Source organism: Melopsittacus undulatus, chromosome 6 (genome assembly GCF_012275295.1).
Source record: "Melopsittacus undulatus isolate bMelUnd1 chromosome 6, bMelUnd1.mat.Z, whole genome shotgun sequence".
In the NCBI taxonomy this organism is placed as follows: domain Eukaryota; kingdom Metazoa; phylum Chordata; class Aves; order Psittaciformes; family Psittaculidae; genus Melopsittacus; species Melopsittacus undulatus.
In genome coordinates this window covers 4,052,957-4,072,380 of record NC_047532.1, presented here as the reverse complement: position 1 = coordinate 4,072,380, position 19,424 = coordinate 4,052,957, and the positions used below count along the sequence as shown (strand labels likewise).

The following is a 19,424-nucleotide window of genomic DNA, read 5'->3' as shown; positions in this document are numbered from 1 at the left end:
GAAATTCCAGGTTGAATTCATAGGTTTGCCTCTCACCACTTTTCTGAACTAGGTGTTTGTCATGCCCAGTATGTGACATACCTGGGAAGCAGAGTATCTGGTACCTTTAATGGCAGCTGCCTTGGGAGCAGTCTGAGAAACAGAAGGAAAGAGAAGGCAAGAATCAGCCGGTAAATAATCAAGTCAAAGCAGAAGGGAAGCAGGGAGAAAATGGAGCAGAGGTGAGGAGAGGATATCCTGATGCCAGTGGAAAGACTCCCTTTGGTTATCTGTATTTCAGGAGAAGCCAAGAGGTATCACATGAGCAAAGACTCAACTGCAAAAAGCAAACCAACCTGTTGTAATTCCCAAGGCAGTGCCTGTGTCTCAGCACCGTATCTGTTCTGCTTGGCCCATGGCTGTTTCCAGTGGCTGAGTTTGGCTCCCCACGTAATTGTGGTCTAAACTGGAGAAGAATGGGAATGTCTCTGAGAACTTCTCAGAAAGCGTTTTGTTCTAGTACAGTGCTGAAGGATGTTAGATCTGAGGAGCCAGTTCTCAAAGAAAAGGAAAGAACTGTGCATAGGTTTCTTTAAGCCTTAGAAATGTCATTACTGTTAAATGTTCCTGGTTTTTACAGATTTCAGCCTTTCCCTTTGCCTTGTTTTTTTTTCATACAGCTTCCCAATACAACAGCAAGGCCATAGGACTGATGAAACAGCTGTTTATACACAGCATGGTGTTCAAGGCATAGCTTGAGCCATACGTATGCCTGAGAACTGAGCCCAGTCCTCCTTCCACTGCCAGAACAGTTGCCAGAGTAGCAGTTCCAGTTGTTTTCCTTCCCAGCTCATGGCAAATACTAGGATGATGCTTTTCCACAGTAGCAGCCTGTTCTGCATTGTCTTTGTACTGAAAATACACAAGCCCAGAGCTGCAGAAACCTAGAGAAAATACAGCTGAGAACATCCCTTGGCTCATCCCACATGTGCAGCTCTCCCATTTTTTCTTTTGCTGTGGAACTGGAGCCAGTCCTCCCAACATAACTGGCCATTCAGCAATGCATTCAGCAATACAACTGGCCATTCAGCAATGCCATTGTGAGGTGATGCTCTGCAGGTACCTTTCATGTTCTTCTCCATCCCTTTTTTTCCTTGATCACTTCCTGAGAATTTGAGTCTGTTTGTTTCACATGTCAGCTTTCCTTTTCCTTTCACATAGCAAGTCCCTTCATTAATAGCTCCCTGCTGCAGCAGATATGCCTGTCACCCCTTTAAACTCTGTGTCCTTTCCCCACCCCTTTTTATACCCTTTATCTCTTAATTACTGTTAATGATCAGACCTTACTTTGCTCTTTGCCTCTGGTGAAAGTAGTTGACACCATTTCATACAAGACCTCGTTTTATTCAGGTCCATTTTCCAAATGGAAAGGGGAGAGAGGGGAGCTTTCCCATCACTGATCACACAGCTTGGTGCCACACCATGCCCCAGAGCTAAATCCACACATTCAGTGACACAGAAAGTAATTGTCTCTCAGGAAAGCCAATGCACTGCTACCTGCTATAGGAAGTGTGAGATGTTGTCAGGGTAACAGGCCTGGCATGTCTGGCCAGGTGTAATCACAGTGCAGCACATGGGAAAATCTGCTGCTTTCTCATCAGTGGAAGCAGCTCCTTCTGTTTTGGATGGAGCTGTTGGGTAGTTTGTTTGTGTGAGGTGTTGGTATCTGTTCTTATGAGTGACATGTTTGAGGGAAATCATCTTGGGAATGAATTGCTAAAAGGCAAAAGCTACCTTAAAATTATGCTGCCTTACAGCTGTCATTCCAGTGGTGGCACTGCCATGTAGATGGATGGAGACAAAATGTGTGTAAGAAATTATCACACATCTGACTCACATTCAGTGGGTCTGTTTAACATCCATGTTTAATGGGTAGCAAGGGGTGTCCATTAACAATAGGAATGGACAGGAATAGTAATGTTGCAATTCAAAACCTGGTGGTGCCTGTGTTTAATTCAAGTTGATCAGCAAGTGGAAAGGCCCGTTCTCTTTGAGGATAAAGACAGGTATTTTCAAACAGGTTCTTGCTCTGTATTGGCATGGAAAGAAACTATCAGTATTTATGACAAAGTAAAAATGCTCACTGTAAAACCAACAAAGCACTTCTAGAATGCTGAATAATCTCAGTGGGGCATGTGTGATTAAAGTGTAATTTAAAACACACATTAGGGCCTATTATAGATACAGACATGTTGTGATAACATCAACTTTAAAGTTAGACTGATCCGAATGACAGCACCGAGGAAATTGTCTCAGGTTCATGGGAATGAGAGGAGAAACTGGGGAGGATTTCCTTGGACAGTTTCCCACAGAAAACATCATTGAAACCAATGCACTATTACAGAATGGTTTTGCATTTTGGCAGTGTTTTACTTTCTGGGAGAGAAACTGCTTCTTAAAACCTACCTCCTAACACTAATACTCCCGTCAGAATGAGTAGACAGCGCTTTCAAGTTAGGCAGTCTAAAGATGGGGGCATTCAGTGATCTGAAGTTCTGTGCAGTTCCTGTTCTTGCCCTACATAGGAATTGATGATGAGCATTTTTTTACCTCCCATTTGGGCCCAGGCACTCAGAACTAGGCACCACATTTGCATATGCACGGATGCATTTTGGCTCACTCATCTAGAGCAGCCAGGGAGCTTAGTGTCACTTTGAAGACTTTCTGTAGATGAGGCAGGAGGATGCACAGCAAGGGAACATGGCAAGATTACAACCTCAGTCTGGGAGTGAGCTGGCTTCACAGCAAATGGTGCTTGGTTTCCAGCTCTGAGCATCCCATAGTTACAAGAAAGAGGTATTTCACCAGCGGATGTGATGTGCTCTGGTGCCCTGTTCCTGTGCTCAATAGCAGTGGTGCTATCAGGCACAGGAGGGGATTGTTTCTGTTGTGTTTCTGGGCAGGTCTCAACTCCCATTCTGTGTCCTAATTGCTGTGCTGCTGATTGTGTTTTAGGAGCAGATCCCTATGTGCTTATCAAGTGTGAGAACCAGAACGTGCGCTCCCCTGTACAACACAATACCACCAGTGCCGTCTTTGACACACAAGCAATTTTCTACAGGAGGAACATTGACAGCCCTATCATTGTCCAGGTGAGAGAAGCCTCACAAAGTCATTTTTACTTCTCTTCCAGGCAGACTGTGACCTAGAAAGCATAAAGCTGAATGCAGCTCCGTATTTGCATAGTGTATGTAAATGAGCATGCAAATCCAGAATCTCCCACACACTCTCTAGACACTTAGCTAAATTTAGATGTCCTCCCCCTCCTCACTGCTTTTTCAAGGGGTGAATGGTGGTGACCCTCCTCCAGCACAACCCATTCAGGTGGTATGCAAGAGAAGCACTGCTTCAGCAGGGTTTATTTCTGGTCCCTTGTCTCCAGGTCTGGAACAGCAACGTCTTGTGTGACCAGTTCCTTGGGCAGGTGGTGCTGTCACCTTCACCCAGTGACCCCAGAGAAGAGCAGACGCTGCAGCTCCGAGGGAGAGGCAGGCGGGCAGCAGCCGAGGTGCCAGGTCGCATCACCATCAAGGTTTTTTCCAGCGATGACCTCGTGGAACTATGAATACCAAAGCCCTGCAGAGCCAGAGCGAGCTGTCACTTCACAGCAGGGGGGCTTGTCTGTGCTTTCTGTGTGAATGGCTCGGGAGCAAAGGTTGCACATAATCATAATCGCTTTAAAAAGGAAAAAAAACCCTCTAACTCTCCACATTATCATGGATAATGGGGTTGAGAGGCTTTTAAAGAGGGGAAAATACTTTTTTATACATATATATGTTCATGATACAGCACATACAGTAGAAGAGGGGCCAAACTAAACGTTAGCTCATTAAGATGTGACCATCTTCCCCAGCAGCATCTTTCAGGAGCTCTTGGCACATAAGCTGGAAGCACATGTGACCGTTCTCACACGTTCCTGGCACACTGTCATCTGTTCTCAGCACTGGGACTGGAGGAAGGCAGGAATGGCTGCATCTCCATGGTCACGTAGCAGCAGGTTGGTGGCATGGCAAGCACAAGGTGGATTGGCATCACTCAGTCCTTGTTCACTGCCAGGCTGTATCTGGGAGGGGAATTTTTAAGCTTTCATTGGATTTCCCCCCCCCCCCCCCCCCCCCCCCCCCCCGTACAGGGATATAAGATTTCTGTTATTGTTATGGATCAGATGATTGTTCCTTGGTGAAAACGTCATTACGGAAGGAGTTCAGCCATAGGTCATAGCACTAAGACCAGGCATGCGAGGGCAGCATTCAAATACAAGTGCAGGTTTTGCAATGCCTATTTGAACACCAAGGCACATAAGAGCTTTGCCCACATAGAGGCTTTCAGATTGAGTTTTATGTTCGTTTATTCTCCACCTCAAGCTGATGACTCTCAAGCTGAGAAGGGCACCTCACAGTTCAGCTGTGGTTTTGCTCAGAGGATAAATCCAGTAATGGGAGCCTCCTTGTTAAAGAGGCTTTGTTTAATCCACGTGATGCTAAAAATGGAGTAAGATTCCTTTTGTCTCACTAGATATGATGGGTTGAGAGAGGGTAAAATTAGCTCCTGATGAGGATGGGTTTGTAAAGATGCTGTGCCCTGGAAGGTACCAGGTATCACTCTTGAAGTTTTGCATCCATTTAGTGCTGAAAGAGCACTAAAGGTCTTTGATGAAGTTTAACCTGGGTGTAACGGAGGACAGGTATTTCCTTTAAAGCAGGGTTCTGGTACAGACTTTCCTTTAACTTTGCATCTAGCAGGGATTCCTCACAGCAGGTATTTCTGTGTTATCTGCTCTGCAGGGATTTGGCAGTGTAAGAGGCTCACTGTGTTAGACCTCTTGGAAGTGGATTTTATGTGCTTGCAAATTCTGGTCTTGAAAGTGAAGCTAAAGGATGACTATTCTGCCTTATGGACAGCCAAGAAATGTGGATTTCTGTGTATCTCACAACCACTTCAGCCATTCTGTGCAATTCTTATGACTTATAAAATGGCCCTCAGCAGGGTTAATGGTTTCACCAAAGCTTTTGAAGTCTCCTTAGGGGCTCCAAAAGGCTCTTTGCTGTAGCAGGAAAATGCATTCTTTGACATGTTGGAGACGGCGTGTGAGGCTATGAACGCTACTATACTGCCATCAGCTCAGTTGCATGTACCAAGTAACTAAATCCAGCTCTTTTTAAATAGCTCGGGCTCAAGCTGTTTGGCACACACAGCATTTGTCAGATGTGAACTACATTTGGTTGGCAGCCCCACAGGCAAGTGTAATTCTTCTTTGTAAAGTCACAGCTTCAGAGTCCTCACTCACAGATATGTCTGTAAGCTGCAACTACTTAAAACCCCCATGAACTTCTCACACAGACCAGAGCTCAGGCAAGGCACCCAGGGAGCTGCACCTCGGTATGGGCTGTGCTAGCCCTGCACTCAGTTTGGTTTGCTTCTCCTCACACACTGCTTTATGTCATGGTAGCTGCTCCTCAGCCGTGTGGTGAGATGGGTGACTGCAGCCCACTGGGCACACGTTCACCACTGGGTGCAGGGCACTGTGCTGGTATTCCAGGTATGGTTAAAGCCCCACACTGCAGTTTGTAGTGTGTGCAGGAGAGAATGCTGAGGCAGAGCAGAATAGGTCATGTTGTATAACCCCATTTCAGATGGGGTTTTATTTAGGGACTGTTGTGAATGAGGTGTATAAAGGTGATGATTTTTAGGCCTTGATAATTATGTCTACTCAAGACACACCCACAGTAGTGCAGGGACAGGGGTCCCTTGAACACCAGTGCTGGCCAGGCTGGAAATGGAGCTCTGCTGCTCTCTTGACATTGCCCTGAGGGTATCTGTAGCTGTGGGATGCTCAGGCATACTGAGGCCGAGCAGAAGGGCTGTACCTCTGCATTTGTTTCTGTAGGTAGCTGGAGCAGGCAGGATTTGCACATCAGCAGGAACTGATCCAACCTGGAACACTGCTGTGCTGATGCACAGAGGCTGCTGGCTTCCCAGGCTGAATCCCAGCTGAAGCCAAGGCAGGAGCAGGTTGGAAGGGGCTTGCACTGGCAGGGGATGGTGCAGGCTCTTTCTTGTGTTGGACATCTTGCCATGCACTGAAACCAATGCCAGCAACAGCAGTGAGTGTTTGGTTTACATGGAAGGTACATGCGGTCTGTCTGAGGTAAGAGATGAGGTAAGATTGCCTTTCAGACAGACACAGGAATTCAGTATCAAATGTTACCAGAGCTGGGCACTATTGCTTAATAATTCATGTGAACCTGTGGGAAAGCCAAGGGGTTGTTTCTGTGGGAGACTGCGTTTTGGGCCACCTTCAGCAGAGATCTGTGGGCCCCCAAAAGTTAAACCAGAAGTAATTGGGAGATGTTTCATTACAACCTGTGCTTACTTTTCAATATGAACTGACCTAAATAAAAGGTTAACAAAAAAACCCAACCATGTTCAGTGATCTCTGACATGAAACAGTTGAAATGGGTCTGGGATGACCCCAAATGCCAGTTTTTGGGTTGCCTGAGAGGCAGAATGTGTCTCAGCTGGTCACTGAACAGCTTTTCCCCCTTCCTGCCCTTGAGTCCACAGCTGGTCCCCACTTGTGCCTGATGGGTTCGCACTCATCATGCTCTCCATTGCCCTGTGGCCTCCTTTGCTGTCCCCCAGGCTGAGGAAGCCCAAGCCGCGGGTCTGGGGCCCTGTCCTGTCCGTGCTGCACAGCAGCAATGTCTCCGGAGTGCTGATGGGTTTCCTGGTGTAACTGGGACCCACTGCCCAGCCCCTGGCCCCAGCACAGCGCTATTTACATGGGATACTTTAAAGTGCTATTTCTTTGAGTGAAACACACTTGTTATTCTCATGGCTGTTTTCCCGTTCCCTTGTCCCCTTCACCAAGATGAGCTCTGTGAAGCCCCACGGCTCTGTTAGGCTGTTATGTACCCTCCAGCACACCAGACCATCCCCTCTGCAAGCAGTGCCTTGGGATGCGGCGCTCAGCATCCGGAATTGCTCCTCTCCACCCACGGGTTCGGTGTTTGTCTCCACTGTTCCGTTTGGAATCCTCACTCCAGGGTGGACAGCGGCTCCGCAGCATCACCTCCCTGGCAGGCCGAGGGGATGGCGAGCAACCAGAGCCATAGCTTCCATCTGCCATGAGTGTCCCACCGCCTCCGGGCACAGACAGCGGCTCCCGGTCCTGCCAGGCCAGCGCTGCTCGCTCCAGGTGAGGTGTGGCGGCTCAGGGGCTTCGCTAAGAGCCACAGCAGGATCCTTTCCTGTTCCCCTCCTGCCCGGCCGGGACCACAGTGGCGTTTCCCGTCCCCATCCCCTAGGCCGCCGCTGGGGGGAGCCCGCGGCCCGCTCCCGGCGCCGCCGGCGGCCATGGCTGACGGGAGCAGCCGCCATCTTGGCTGTGGCAGCGGTGGGTGGTGGTTGGCCCTTAGGGGGGTTTGTGGTACCAACATGGCGGCAGAGGTGTGACGACCTCCTTGTGCCCGCCGTGTGTGTTATAGACGTCTGTATGTAAACCACAAAGGGAAGTGTGAGTAATGCCTGGTTTTCACCTGCTACAAGTCTAGGTATATAGATAGATACATATTCACCACCACACTTGGGTGGTCCCCACACACCCCTCATCCTGGCCCTATTTCATCCACTTCTTCAGGAGTAGGCTGTGGGAGACCGTATGTAAAGCTTTGGGGAAATCAAGGTAGACAATGCCCATGGCTAGCCCCACTTCAACCAAGCAGGTTACTCAGTGGCAGAAGATGAGGTTTGTGATGCCTGATTGCCCTGGGTGAATCATGGCGGCTTTTCTCAGGTGCTTTATCTGACTTGTAGGCCCCAGAGGGCCTGGATCCATCACCTCAGGCAGTGAGGGCAGAGCAGTGTGCCCGCAGCTTCCTGGGTCCTGTGTCCAGGGGCTGACTTCTGCCTTCCTCCAGTCTTCTGCGATGTCCCAGATCCCCACAATGTCTAAAGGCCATAGGGAGCGGCACGACCACGTCACCAACACCCGCAGGTATGTACGGCCAGGAGCACACTAGAGCTGTGTATGCTATACAGCTATATAAGGGTCTGTGTGTCTCTTTTGTAGGTCTGTCTTCTATAACGTAACACACATGGATAATTAAAGATGTGTTACATAGTTACATCAGTTGCTTACATGCTCTTTCATATATATAAAAACCAGTAACATACATGTACACATAGCACTAGCTACAGGTAAAGGTGTAGTAAAATATATGGATGAATTGTTCTGTGTTTCTGTATATATAAAAATATGGAGAATTAGGGCTTTGTATGTCTGGGAATACATACACATATAAGAAAATATTTTATATGCATACCTAAACCTGTTTATATGTAAGATGGGGAGTGTTACAGTTGCAGAAGGGTGTCTTTCTTCCCCCATATAGAAGTTGTGTGCCTATATAAAAACATTTTAATGTATTATTTTTCAATTCTAGTATGTATTTTTAGTATTTTAAGTGTCTTTTATATATTTATATGACTAGAAATATATGAAGGGCTCACATATGTATAAAATATAGATAGTATATATGTTAGAGAAAATACCATACATTGTATTAGTCACATTACTATATATATATATAATATATAGAGAGAGAGTGTGTAAGATTTACAGAAGGGCCTCTGTGTGTATATATAAAAATACTACACAGCTAGCTAAGGAGGGAGCATTATGCATAAGGCTCTACAGCACGAGAGTGTTATATGGATGGGTTGCATGCGTGCATACAGTAAAAATACATACACACGTACATGTATACGTATATATATATATATACATTTTTATATATATATATATATATATATATATAGCCATGGAGAGACTGTGTGCTAACTGTAGTTGTATAGCTCTTGCTTTAGTGGGCATGTGTATGTATTCATATGTATACTTTGGTATATATGGCTGATGTTCCATGGATAGAGCAGGGTTTCTGTCTCCTATCCCCACCCCAGGTGTACTCTCATCTATAAACAGAAACCTGTCCGTAACTATAGAACACACACTCTGGTGATGTGCTTAAGTTCAGAGTGAGTGTGCTCATGCTCATGTGCCTGCAAACTTTCTCCTCTTCCTCCCATATACAGTATAGAGCACATAGATGGCTATAGCACTATGAACTCACTGTCTAGAAATACAGTAATTACATAAGATATTGCAATTATTGTATATAGGTATTTCAAACATTTGTATACATCTCCCCATATCCCCATATTCCCTCGCTTTCTCAATCTCTATGTATTATATACGTATTTTATAGCTGTATTTATAGATGTGTAATATTTAGTGTTATGTATTTATGCAAATGTAGTTATATGTATATAGGTGTATACATATATCATACATTAAAATATATGTCCATAAAGAGAATTATATAGTTCTATAAGGGTCTTGGGGTGTGTATGTATGTTCTGTATATAAAACTACCCTATTTATACACAGAGACCATGTAACTATAAACCAATCTACATAGTATATTGTGTATTTTATTAGTACGTAAGTAGGTGCTTATACTAATAGAACTATGTATACCTATACATATACATATGTATGTGTGCATACGTACATGTGCATATAGAAATACATAGCTTATACATACATGATGGTATATACTATAGCAAGAGTATGTTACATAGCTCTAACGATCCAACTATATTTGTGTGTGTGTATATATATAAAATGTGTGTAGAAATAGGTCACCAGGGAAAGTGTATAAGGCTGGTTCATATACATGTCTGTATACATGTTTATTTATAAAATAGTATATACGCATGACACTTTTGTTCACTTATAGAAAGGTATGTGTAATTTTATGTATCACTGTATATTTTTATATATATGTGAATATGTATGTACAGATCTTTTATATCCCTGTATGTGTATACCACATGTAGATGTATAAGGCTAGAGTGACTGTGGTCTACATCATCCAGCAAGGTGTGTGCTCTTTGGAAGTACAACAAGATTGTTTGAGGTGGACAGGACCTTAAAACTCATGTAGTTTGACCCCCAGGTAATGGAGGCTTGTGGACCTTCATCCAACCGGTCCTACACGAAAAGCTGCACCCACACCATCACTGGTATTTATAACTTTTATTTGCAATACTTTAGGTCCAAGTTTCAAACTGCAATATTTTTACACTCAAGACACAGTCATGCACAATCCATATTTCAATTTTCTATTGCTTCAACCACAATTTAAAATAACTTAATATTGGAAACAAAACCCAAAATCTTAAAAAAAAGGATGCTGAGGTCAGTAAGATGGATCCATGCCATCAGCACATTTACAAAGTAAATAACTTAGTTCTCTTTTTAAAAAGATCCGTTACCTCTTGATCCAAAGTTACAGAAGATTTTTCACTACACATTTGTTTTTTGTTTTTAGCTTTTTCTTTTTTTCTGTTTTTTCTTGGTTTTTTTAAACAGATAACACGTCCTAAAAAAGGAATGTACGGCAAAATGAGATAGATACATTTCTGATAACGATGACAATGTAGGCTCCTCCTCTCTTTACTTTTGTTTGGATACCCTGAAGAAAAAGAGTAATCTAGCAGACACCAGCATAGGTGCAAACTGGTTGCTTTGGACTAAACTGGAGTTTTACATCAGTTACATCCTGACCCAGTCAAGAGTTGTGGAATTCTGCTGCAGACCTTCCTGACCTGTGTGCCTGTATTCACGGCATCCGCAGGGCAGACACCATGCTCCTGCACCACAAAAGCTGCCAGTAATTCCCACACGGGCTTTGGGCTCTGCCCAAGGAGCTGTTCTCATCACTGGGGCCACGGTGTGTGCAGCCCTTTGCTACTCGTTCCCAGCTACAGCAGCAGCCTTCCACTTGCGTACCTGCCAAGGCAGCTCATGAGAGTGGCCCCTGAAGAGCTGAGAGGCTTTTTTCCCCGTTGCTGTGCTACAGACTGATTTAGCAGCATTGCTTGACACAAATAGAAACAGCCAGACAAATGCAATTGCCTTTACAGACCTGGAGCGCAAAGGGCTGCTGGGACGTGGATGTAAGAGATGTGCATGCTTCCTGTTTGCTGTCCTTCTGACCTGGACATTTTGCATGATGGAGACCAGCACCAACAGGCAGCTCCCTCCCACCCAGGATGTCTCCAGCCCCCGTGCTCTGGGTGTTACCAGCACCTGCTTAGGAGGTGACCAGTTCTGCCATCATTGAAGCCAACAGCCAAACTCTCACTGACCTCACTAGGAGTAACAGCAGTGCCTGTATCTGATCCCCAGGTCCGTGGCTGGGCTGACACACACCCTATGACGCATATACCGTGCAGCAGCAAAGGACCAGACTTTAAAACCAACAACCTACCACTGTTCCCTGACATCTGCAATAGTATCACATGAGCTTGAGGCACCTAGGAGCCCTCAATGGCCTTCAGATGTCAGACCCCAAGTTCTTGGAGGTGATGCACTAAGTGAAGGGGATTGGCAACTCCCTCTCCAAATCAAGCTTACAGACTGAAAAGGCTGTTGTAAGCAGGAGTTCAAAGGGCAGAGACAAGAGGATCTCAAGTACTCTAAGCCAGTTGCAGAGTCTTGGTTAGCAGCCACCAAGCAGAGGAAGAACAGAGAGCACAGAAGAGTGATAGAATCAGTCAAGCACAGAGACTGGAAAGAGCAAGACTGTGAAAGGTAACACACTGTTTAGTTTCTCTCTTTAGGGAAACTCTTCTCTGTTTCAAGCCCTGAAAGGAGTGAAGACCAGAAAGGAGTGACATATGGACAACACTCATGGTCTCAGTTCATTCACTTCCTCTCTCAATGTTACAGCAAAATGGGATTAACTGCATTCTTCCGAGTAGTCTCATTCAGCATTAGCAGCTGAGCACTAGTAGCTGAAGTAGCTTTAGGCTGCAAGACCTGGTTGAGAGTAAATTTTCTGTTAAAACCAGTGCTGTTAGTACAGAACTAGATGAATCCAGCAGCTGGAATCACAGAATCATTTAGTTTGGAAAGGACCTTTAAGTTCATCAAGTCCAACCATTAACCCAACACTGCCAAGGTCACTACCATGGGTAGGCTCAGGCAACTGATGGTTTATACACTCAATGCATGCTGAGGATTACAGCAATCAGCTCTAAACTCATACAAAGCATCCTGCAAGTTTCAGCCACAAAAAGAAACTACCCTGTCAGCTCAAGGACCGATAAAGTTTGAAGAATCCTTGAACTGCACATCCCACTCACAGCAGCCTTGGGCGGGACAACACAAAGGTGGCCCTTTGCCTGCTTCCTGAAACCTGGAGCTAAAATTGAAGGTATTTACCTGGTCAGGATAGGGGGAGAAGAAAAGCTGAACACTTACATTTATGGGTCTTCATCAGCTTCCCCATCACCCACCATTAAATTGCTGCACATCTGCACATGAATGAACAGTTCACTGGGAAGGTGTGCAGACCACTAATTCCCTAACACCTAGCAAGGTGAAGGTGGTGTTCATGTGCATGTCCTGGGTGTCAGGCAAGGGAACACATCTGTTTATAAGCGCAGGTTACAGAGCATGCCCTGGCTCATTGCTCAGGCCTGGACTAGGACAGATGGGTATTTACATGCTCAGTGTGAGGAATACTCAGTAGCCACACTGACCATATACTGGAACTAACTGCCATATAGACACCAGGGGATGGGGACATTCCTACAACCAGAGGACAGGAGACAGATAGATACTTACTTCCCTTCTTGTGGTGACTGGAATGTGCTTCATTTTCGGTGACAGGACTGACTGAAAGACCTGCTGACATGCAGCGACTGGTCTCAAACTCAGCACGAACAGCTATAAAAATACTAGGGTTCAGTTGTGTGCAGAGATGGGGAATAAACACACATGTACATACAGGAGTGCTAGACACAAGTGAGAGTGCTGTAAGATCCACCCCGTGCTGGCTTCCGGGTGTGCATGCAGGAGCTGAATGGAATTCTACATGGAATTCTACATGGCTTTTTCTGAGTGAAGCCACATTGCGCCTTTCTTTCAGAAATGAATAAATAAACCACAAATTGCATACTGCAACTATTCTGCTCCAAACAGTAAGCAAACTCTGCTTACAAACCAGTGGACTAGTCAAGCACCATCCTCACTCACATTCAGGATTCCCTCTCTCCCAGCAACTCAGAGCGGCAGCCAGTGCTTCTCTGTAAAGCATGCTGCATCTCACATGCTGGCTGTTGCCCAGAGCCCCAAGGTTTTAACACACTTCCCTCCAGAGCTGTCTGCAGCTCTGGCCATACGTATCTGAGCTGCTACTCACTCACTCATTCACACTCTGACAGCCTGAGTTTCCACATCAGAACTCGTGTGCCTGAAGGACACTCACCTGCACACGAGCCTGACACCTTCCCCTTCTGCCCAGAGACGCTATGAACCCTTCTCAGGCGCTCCAGGAAACCAGGAGAGCAGGCATCCTGATGTGACACCACCACTCAGCTCTGTTCTACCCTTCTCTATTCCTGCACACACTCAGGACAGCTAATCTTTCCAGCCTGTGCATTCCACAGCATGGCCAGGATTCACCTCAGGAGCAGCCTGCTGCCAGTTTGGCCCTGACACAAGATGATTATTCTGGTCCCAGAGAGAGGGATGCACCCAGCCCCGGTCTGTGGCCACCTGCTGCTACAAGAACCTTCCTCTGGGCTGGGTCTGCGGGTGCCAAGGCTGCTCTGTGCTCTGCAAGGGGTCTGCTGGGGCTCAGCGCCAGGCAGGGCCGGGCCTGCTCTCACATTTCTCCTACAGCTTTGCACCAGATGAAGCCCTTTCTGAGCACAGTCTGCTCAGAAACCTTTCTGCTTTTTCACTTCAGTAAGACTCGCATCCAGGCAAACAGATTACAATTAGTTATACAAACCAAATTGCCAAGAACCGAAACACTACATATTCACAGTTGAAAACCTGTATCTCAACAGGATGTTTTGTCTGCCCCGCTCTTGATGGGTTTTTGGTTGGAAATACAATGCAAGTACCATGATTGGGCAAATACCAGCGAGGGGGCTGTATTCAAAAGGCAGTGCAGTCTGGAGTTTATGAATGAAGGAGAACCTTCTCCAATTCCAACTGTACCAAAAAAACCCCATAAAAGGGACTTTCTGTCTTTAAGAAACAACTGACAATTTAAAAGAGAATGTACAGCTTATTCACAGGGTGAGAAGGAAGGGAATCTTCCAACTGAATTTGCTTTACCTTGGGAATGGTGGAGACAGCAAAGCATTTTCGGTCTTTACCTCTCTGTCTTAAGCCCTGTTTCATCTTAAAAATAAATTAAGGAGCCAGAAAGCAGGAAGAAGACAAATGATAAGTTTTACTCCTCGAGGGACTGGGTTGTTCTCCCTCCTACCTCCATGACTGTGACCGTTGGTGTGTGCATCCATCCTGTCCCGCAGCACAAGAGTTGAGGTTTCACAGAGTCTCTGTTCTCAGTCCTGCTCTGAGCTGGTATGGGAGACCGGCCTGGAGCGCTAGCGGCTGCTGTTCTTAATCGCTTCCTTTGCTGCAATGATCAGAGGAGTCAGGCTGGAGAGAGGCTTGGCTAACTTTAAAAATGGATGCTGCCCAAAGGAAAAAAAGAACTGTTACTTTCCAAACACAATTACTCACAGGCTCAAGCAGGTTGTCCTCTGGTTACCAGGAGTTTGCAGAACAGGACTGCGGGGACCATCTGCACCTGCGTCCTCGTGTCCAGGACCCTGCTATCACAGGCAAACATGGTCCATAATCCTCCTAATCCATTTATCAAGGTGGCTTCAGCTTGCTGAGGTTTTTACCCTGGAAGCACTGTGGGAATGCTGTTTGCTGTCCCAGGGTCTTGTTCCTTTCAGGAAACCTGATTCCTGTTTTCTAAAGATATGGACTATTTCAGTTGTCAAAAAGGATGAGGGGCATAAGCCATTCCTCAGGGAACTACGGAACCTTCCAGAAACTTTTATCCCAATAGAATGTAGGCCCAGGAGTTGTTCTGAAGACCACTGAGGTACAACTTTCTAGCACCAAGAGCAGGCAGGCAAGTGACAGAGCACTGATGGGCTCCACTCCGAGTTGAGCAGTGCCTACCAGCCCACGTACTGCCCTTCCTGTGCTGGCGACACCTGCACAGCAGAACTGAATATACTATCAAAATACAAAACAGGGCCATGGAGCACCTCTCCTGTGAGGAAAGGCAGAGAGAATTGGGATTGTTCAGCCTGGAAAAAAGAAGGCTCCATGGAGACCTTACTGGGGCTTTTCAATACTCAAAGAGAGGGCCTGTGAGAAAGATGGAGACTTCTTAGCAGGGCCTCTCGTGGTAGGACAAGAGGCGATGTTTTTAAACTAGAAGGACAGATTCAGACTAGATACAAGGAAGAGATTTTCTACAGTGAGGGTGGTGAGACACTGAAGCAGGTTGCCCAGAGAGGTAGTAGATGCCTCATCTCTGGAGACATTCAAGGCCAGGTTGGATGTATCTCTGGGATACCTGATCTAGCTGAAGATGTTCTTGTTCATGGCAGGGAGTTGGACTAGATGAGCTTAAAAGGTTCCTTCCAACTACAGTCATTCTATGCTTCTACTTAATTTTTTATTTGAAAAGCACTGGAGACTGATAGAGCAGCCTTCCAGTATCTGAAGGGGGCCTATAAGGATGCTGGGGAGGGACCGTTCATTAGGGACTGTAGTGATAGGACAAGGGGTAATGGGTTCAAACTTAAACAGGGGAAGTTTAGATTGGATATAAGGAAGAAGTTCTTTACTGTGAGGGTGGTGAGGCACTGGAATGGGTTGCCCAGGGAGGTTGTGAATGCTCCATCCCTGGTGGTGTTCAAGGCCAGGTTGGATGGAGCCTTGGGTGACACAATTTAGTGTGAGGTGTTCCTGCCCATGGCAGGGGGGTTGGAACTGGATGATCTTAAGGTCCTTTCCAACCTGAACTACTCTATGATTCCATGCCTTTGAGTTCAGCTCACACAAAGCCACCCCACAGTAGAGCTGTGTCACTCCCAGCCACTCGCACTGTACCTGCAGCAGCTCCTTGGCAGACCCTCTCCTGTCCACATCCATCTCCAGGCAGCAGTTCAGAAAGTCTCGGAATACAGCAGAGAGTCGCTCGGGGTTCTGCAGCTCTGGTGTCCCGTTGGTAGCTATCAGATACAGCGCCTAGGGAAGAAGGAAACACCAGACTCCTCCTGTGTCTTTCACATCCATAACTCCTTACATAGACCCCACTTTAAAGTCCAGTCTCCAGTGGCAGCTTCTTCCCTGGCAGAAGGTGAGAGAGGATTTTTCTATACCAACAAAAAAGCCCTGATGCAGCCACAGCTTCTCCAACATCAGAACAATCCTGCCTTGACAGCTGATTTCATTGCCTGACCTAGTTAGTATGAACTACATCAGCAAAAGCACATTTTGCTCCTCTAAGTACTGACACTAGCTTTACAGGCTATTTTAAAGAGTGAATTTGGTCCAACTATGTAATTTCAAAGGATTATTACATAAAAATGTGTCTCTGCAGTGCTCCCTGGTCTCTACAGTACAGCTTCCATGGAACAAAAGCTAGCCAAGTTTTCTTGCTCTGTTCTTAATAAAAATGGTAACTGGATAAAAAAAAGTATATCCATCAGCTTGTTCCTTGGGTAAAGAAACAGAAACATTTGGAACCTTATTTTCAACATACACACGCTAACTTGCATCCACAAATATGAAGAAAATGTGTAAGTGGGCAGACAGGGGCCACCTGCAACTTTGTCTTTCAGCAGTCTCTGAATTCCAGGTCAGCTTATGTGGTAAAAGAAAACTCACTGGTCTACGCAGAGAAATGAGTAATTCCATTCCTACGGCAGCCCCTATGGCACTCCTGTGCTAATCTGGATACTCAAGTTTAACACATTAATGATATCCCTGTTCCAGAAATTGTCAGGGAAGAAATGGGAGATGTTGACAGTTTGGTTATTGGAAGCTCAGGGTTGGTGGCACGGAGAAAGTGGACTATGAAAGAAATACGTTCACCAAGTATTTCAGGAAACACAGGCAAGAGGCAGAGCAGACCATGCTGCCTTTGAGCTACAATCTTCATGTTCCAGGCAAGCTTCCGGTGAGAAGAACCGGGGGCAGTTTCTCTCTCAAAACCCCTGTTTAGAAAGGTGCTGAGGTTTTGGTGGGGTGGTTTGGTTGGTTGTGTGATTTGGGGGGTTTATTTGGGTTTGGTTTTTAAAGGTAAGATTAGGTCTACTACACATATTTCATGTTTTCAGGGTCATCTTCACAGACAGAAGAGCTGGAACAACTTAAAACCCCAAATAAAATGTTACCTGAGTATTGGGAGTATTTTCTGAGTCCTCTGGGAATTCCCTTCCACAATGTGCATAAGCATCCAGCTGCTCATCTGTGCACACAGGCCTATCCAAACACTTGGAATTTCCAGCCTTTCTCTTCCTCAACAGCATCTAGCCTAACCTAAGCTTAAGTTTCTTAAGCAAAGCCACAGATGCTCACTTCCATGAGTGCTCATGAATCTGAGCAAGTCCTCCTGATATCCCACTGCCCAGGAATTACAATGGACTTTTGCAAAAGACAGGGTGAGCATTACCCAGAGTGGTTCACTTGTAACCATGGTCTAACATGCTGAGAAGCTGGAGAGATCAGTTCAGTCTGGCTTTGCAAGAGGTTACTTAGGAACACAAGACAAATAATTCTGAACTAGTTAAACTCACAGACTGTGTTTCAAATACACAGCAGTAAGAACAGAAATAGGCCCAGGAGTCTTCCACAGAGATGTCTGCATGATAATGACAGCTCTGTATGACTGGTGTTTAAATAGACTGTGACCAAATTGACTTTGTTATCTGCTTAAATACAGAGGAAAATTCCCAAGCCTGAAAAGGCAAATGAACTCTCCTGGAGTAAAAACAATAAAAGGGAGTTTCTTTATGTTTCCCACAACATTAATGTCAAAACATCACTCTGATCCTGCTGCCCATCTGCAGCTGACCCGTGCTGGAGTGTTGTCCTCACTACACTTAAATTGTGCTGCTTGAGGGATGTTACTTCTCCTGTGGTAAAGGTGCACCAATGTCAGTCTTGGAGATTTTATTCCAGCCACATTCACCTGACTGTGAATGAGGAATGCCAGGACAAATAGAGCTCTTTTTAGTTGCTTGTTTCTCCACAGCACATGAATCAGAAGGAAGAGTCATCTTTAGCTTGCAATTGCACCTTTTAAATGCTTCTAGGAGGACAGAAAAAGGTCTACAAGAAGCTGAAGTGCCTTCTTATGTATCTTTTGGTTTCTTATGATATAGCCAGCAAAATAAAACAAGAGCAGTACAAAGGAAACGAGTGTCTGCAGTAGCTGCAAAGGGGCAGTAAGCTCATTGATTTGTTTAACATACCAAGAAACAAGAAAGGATTTGGCACACAATTATAGCTGCAGTCTGTGAAAACGATATCCTAAAGTTATCCAGGCCACCCAGATATATGGCAGAACAATATACAGATGATTTAGAAGCCTGAAACTGTAGAAGATCCAAAGCATTTGGAAAATATGCTCCAGTTTTGAAGGAAATGGATGTGCTGTGGTTAATAAATGAAAAAGCAAACAGAAATGCTGAGGGTTTGGGTATTTTAAATTGGAACTGGGGAGGTCCAACCTACATTTCAAAGGATATTTATCACACCAGTGTTTGTCCCTCAGGCCCCAGGCATATGCCTCATGGAAGGAAATCACAGTGAGAGAAAACAAATACCATCACAGAAATATCCAGGACACTCATGGCTGGAAAATGGTTCATTTCTGTGAGGCTGGAAAGAACCTGAGGAACATGGGACACGTCTGCTCTACACACAGAAACACAAATGTGTTTGCATCAAGACTTCCGTTAAGTCTATGATTAAGGATCCTTTATTGCCCTTGTAATTTATTCATGTATTTAGTGTCAGTAACTGAAGGTCCTGCATACCTTCCATTATTAAAACAATCATTCACGAAAATGAAAGAGCATCCTTTTATTTCCAGACTTCACAGAATTCCCTGAATGTGGTCTACATGTGCCTATTAAACCAACCACCACTGTGTGCCAGCAGCTAAACAACTCAGCTATAAAAACAGGTCTTGCTTATAAGCTTTCCTGTTTGGATACAGCTGAGACCTCTCACTGAAGCTTCTGTTCCATGTACAATAGTGGATGGATCTTGTCCCTGTTGGGGTTGATTTACCTTAATAAAACTACCTGACAACTGGGGAATTTCAGGCAGTCCATCACAAGCTCTTCACTGTTCCTAGCTCAGGGGCAGCAACCTCTGCAGAAGAGTCCAGAAGCTAATACAGATGGTGCTGACTTGAGATGCCCGATTTTAATGTACTGCTATTTTCTTCAGACACCTGAATGTGCCTTGCAGC

General features: G+C 45.5%; 2 protein-coding genes across 3 annotated transcripts in view; one reads left to right on the top strand and one right to left on the bottom strand.

Annotated features, from left to right (window-relative positions):
- The window catches only part of CAPN6 (calpain 6), a 49,013-nt gene extending 44,957 nt beyond the window's left edge, over positions 1 to 4,056 (top strand). Inside the window, exons 11-12 of the mRNA XM_034063961.1 lie at positions 2,995 to 3,131; positions 3,422 to 4,056. Coding sequence (XP_033919852.1) covers positions 2,995 to 3,131; positions 3,422 to 3,604 — 320 coding nt within the window. The 3' untranslated portion in view covers positions 3,605 to 4,056. The remainder of the gene's footprint in view (positions 1 to 2,994; positions 3,132 to 3,421) is intronic.
- Positions 4,057 to 10,123: 6,067 nt separating this feature from the next.
- PAK3 (p21 (RAC1) activated kinase 3) overlaps positions 10,124 to 19,424 on the bottom strand; it is a 119,673-nt gene continuing 110,372 nt past the window's right edge. For both annotated transcript variants that reach the window (XM_005144528.4, XM_031045041.2), the window contains exons 14-15: positions 16,049 to 16,186; positions 10,124 to 14,604 (exon numbers count right to left, since the gene is read on the bottom strand). In XM_005144528.4, the coding sequence (XP_005144585.1) occupies positions 14,515 to 14,604; positions 16,049 to 16,186 (228 nt within the window). In that variant the 3' untranslated portion in view covers positions 10,124 to 14,514. The remainder of the gene's footprint in view (positions 14,605 to 16,048; positions 16,187 to 19,424) is intronic.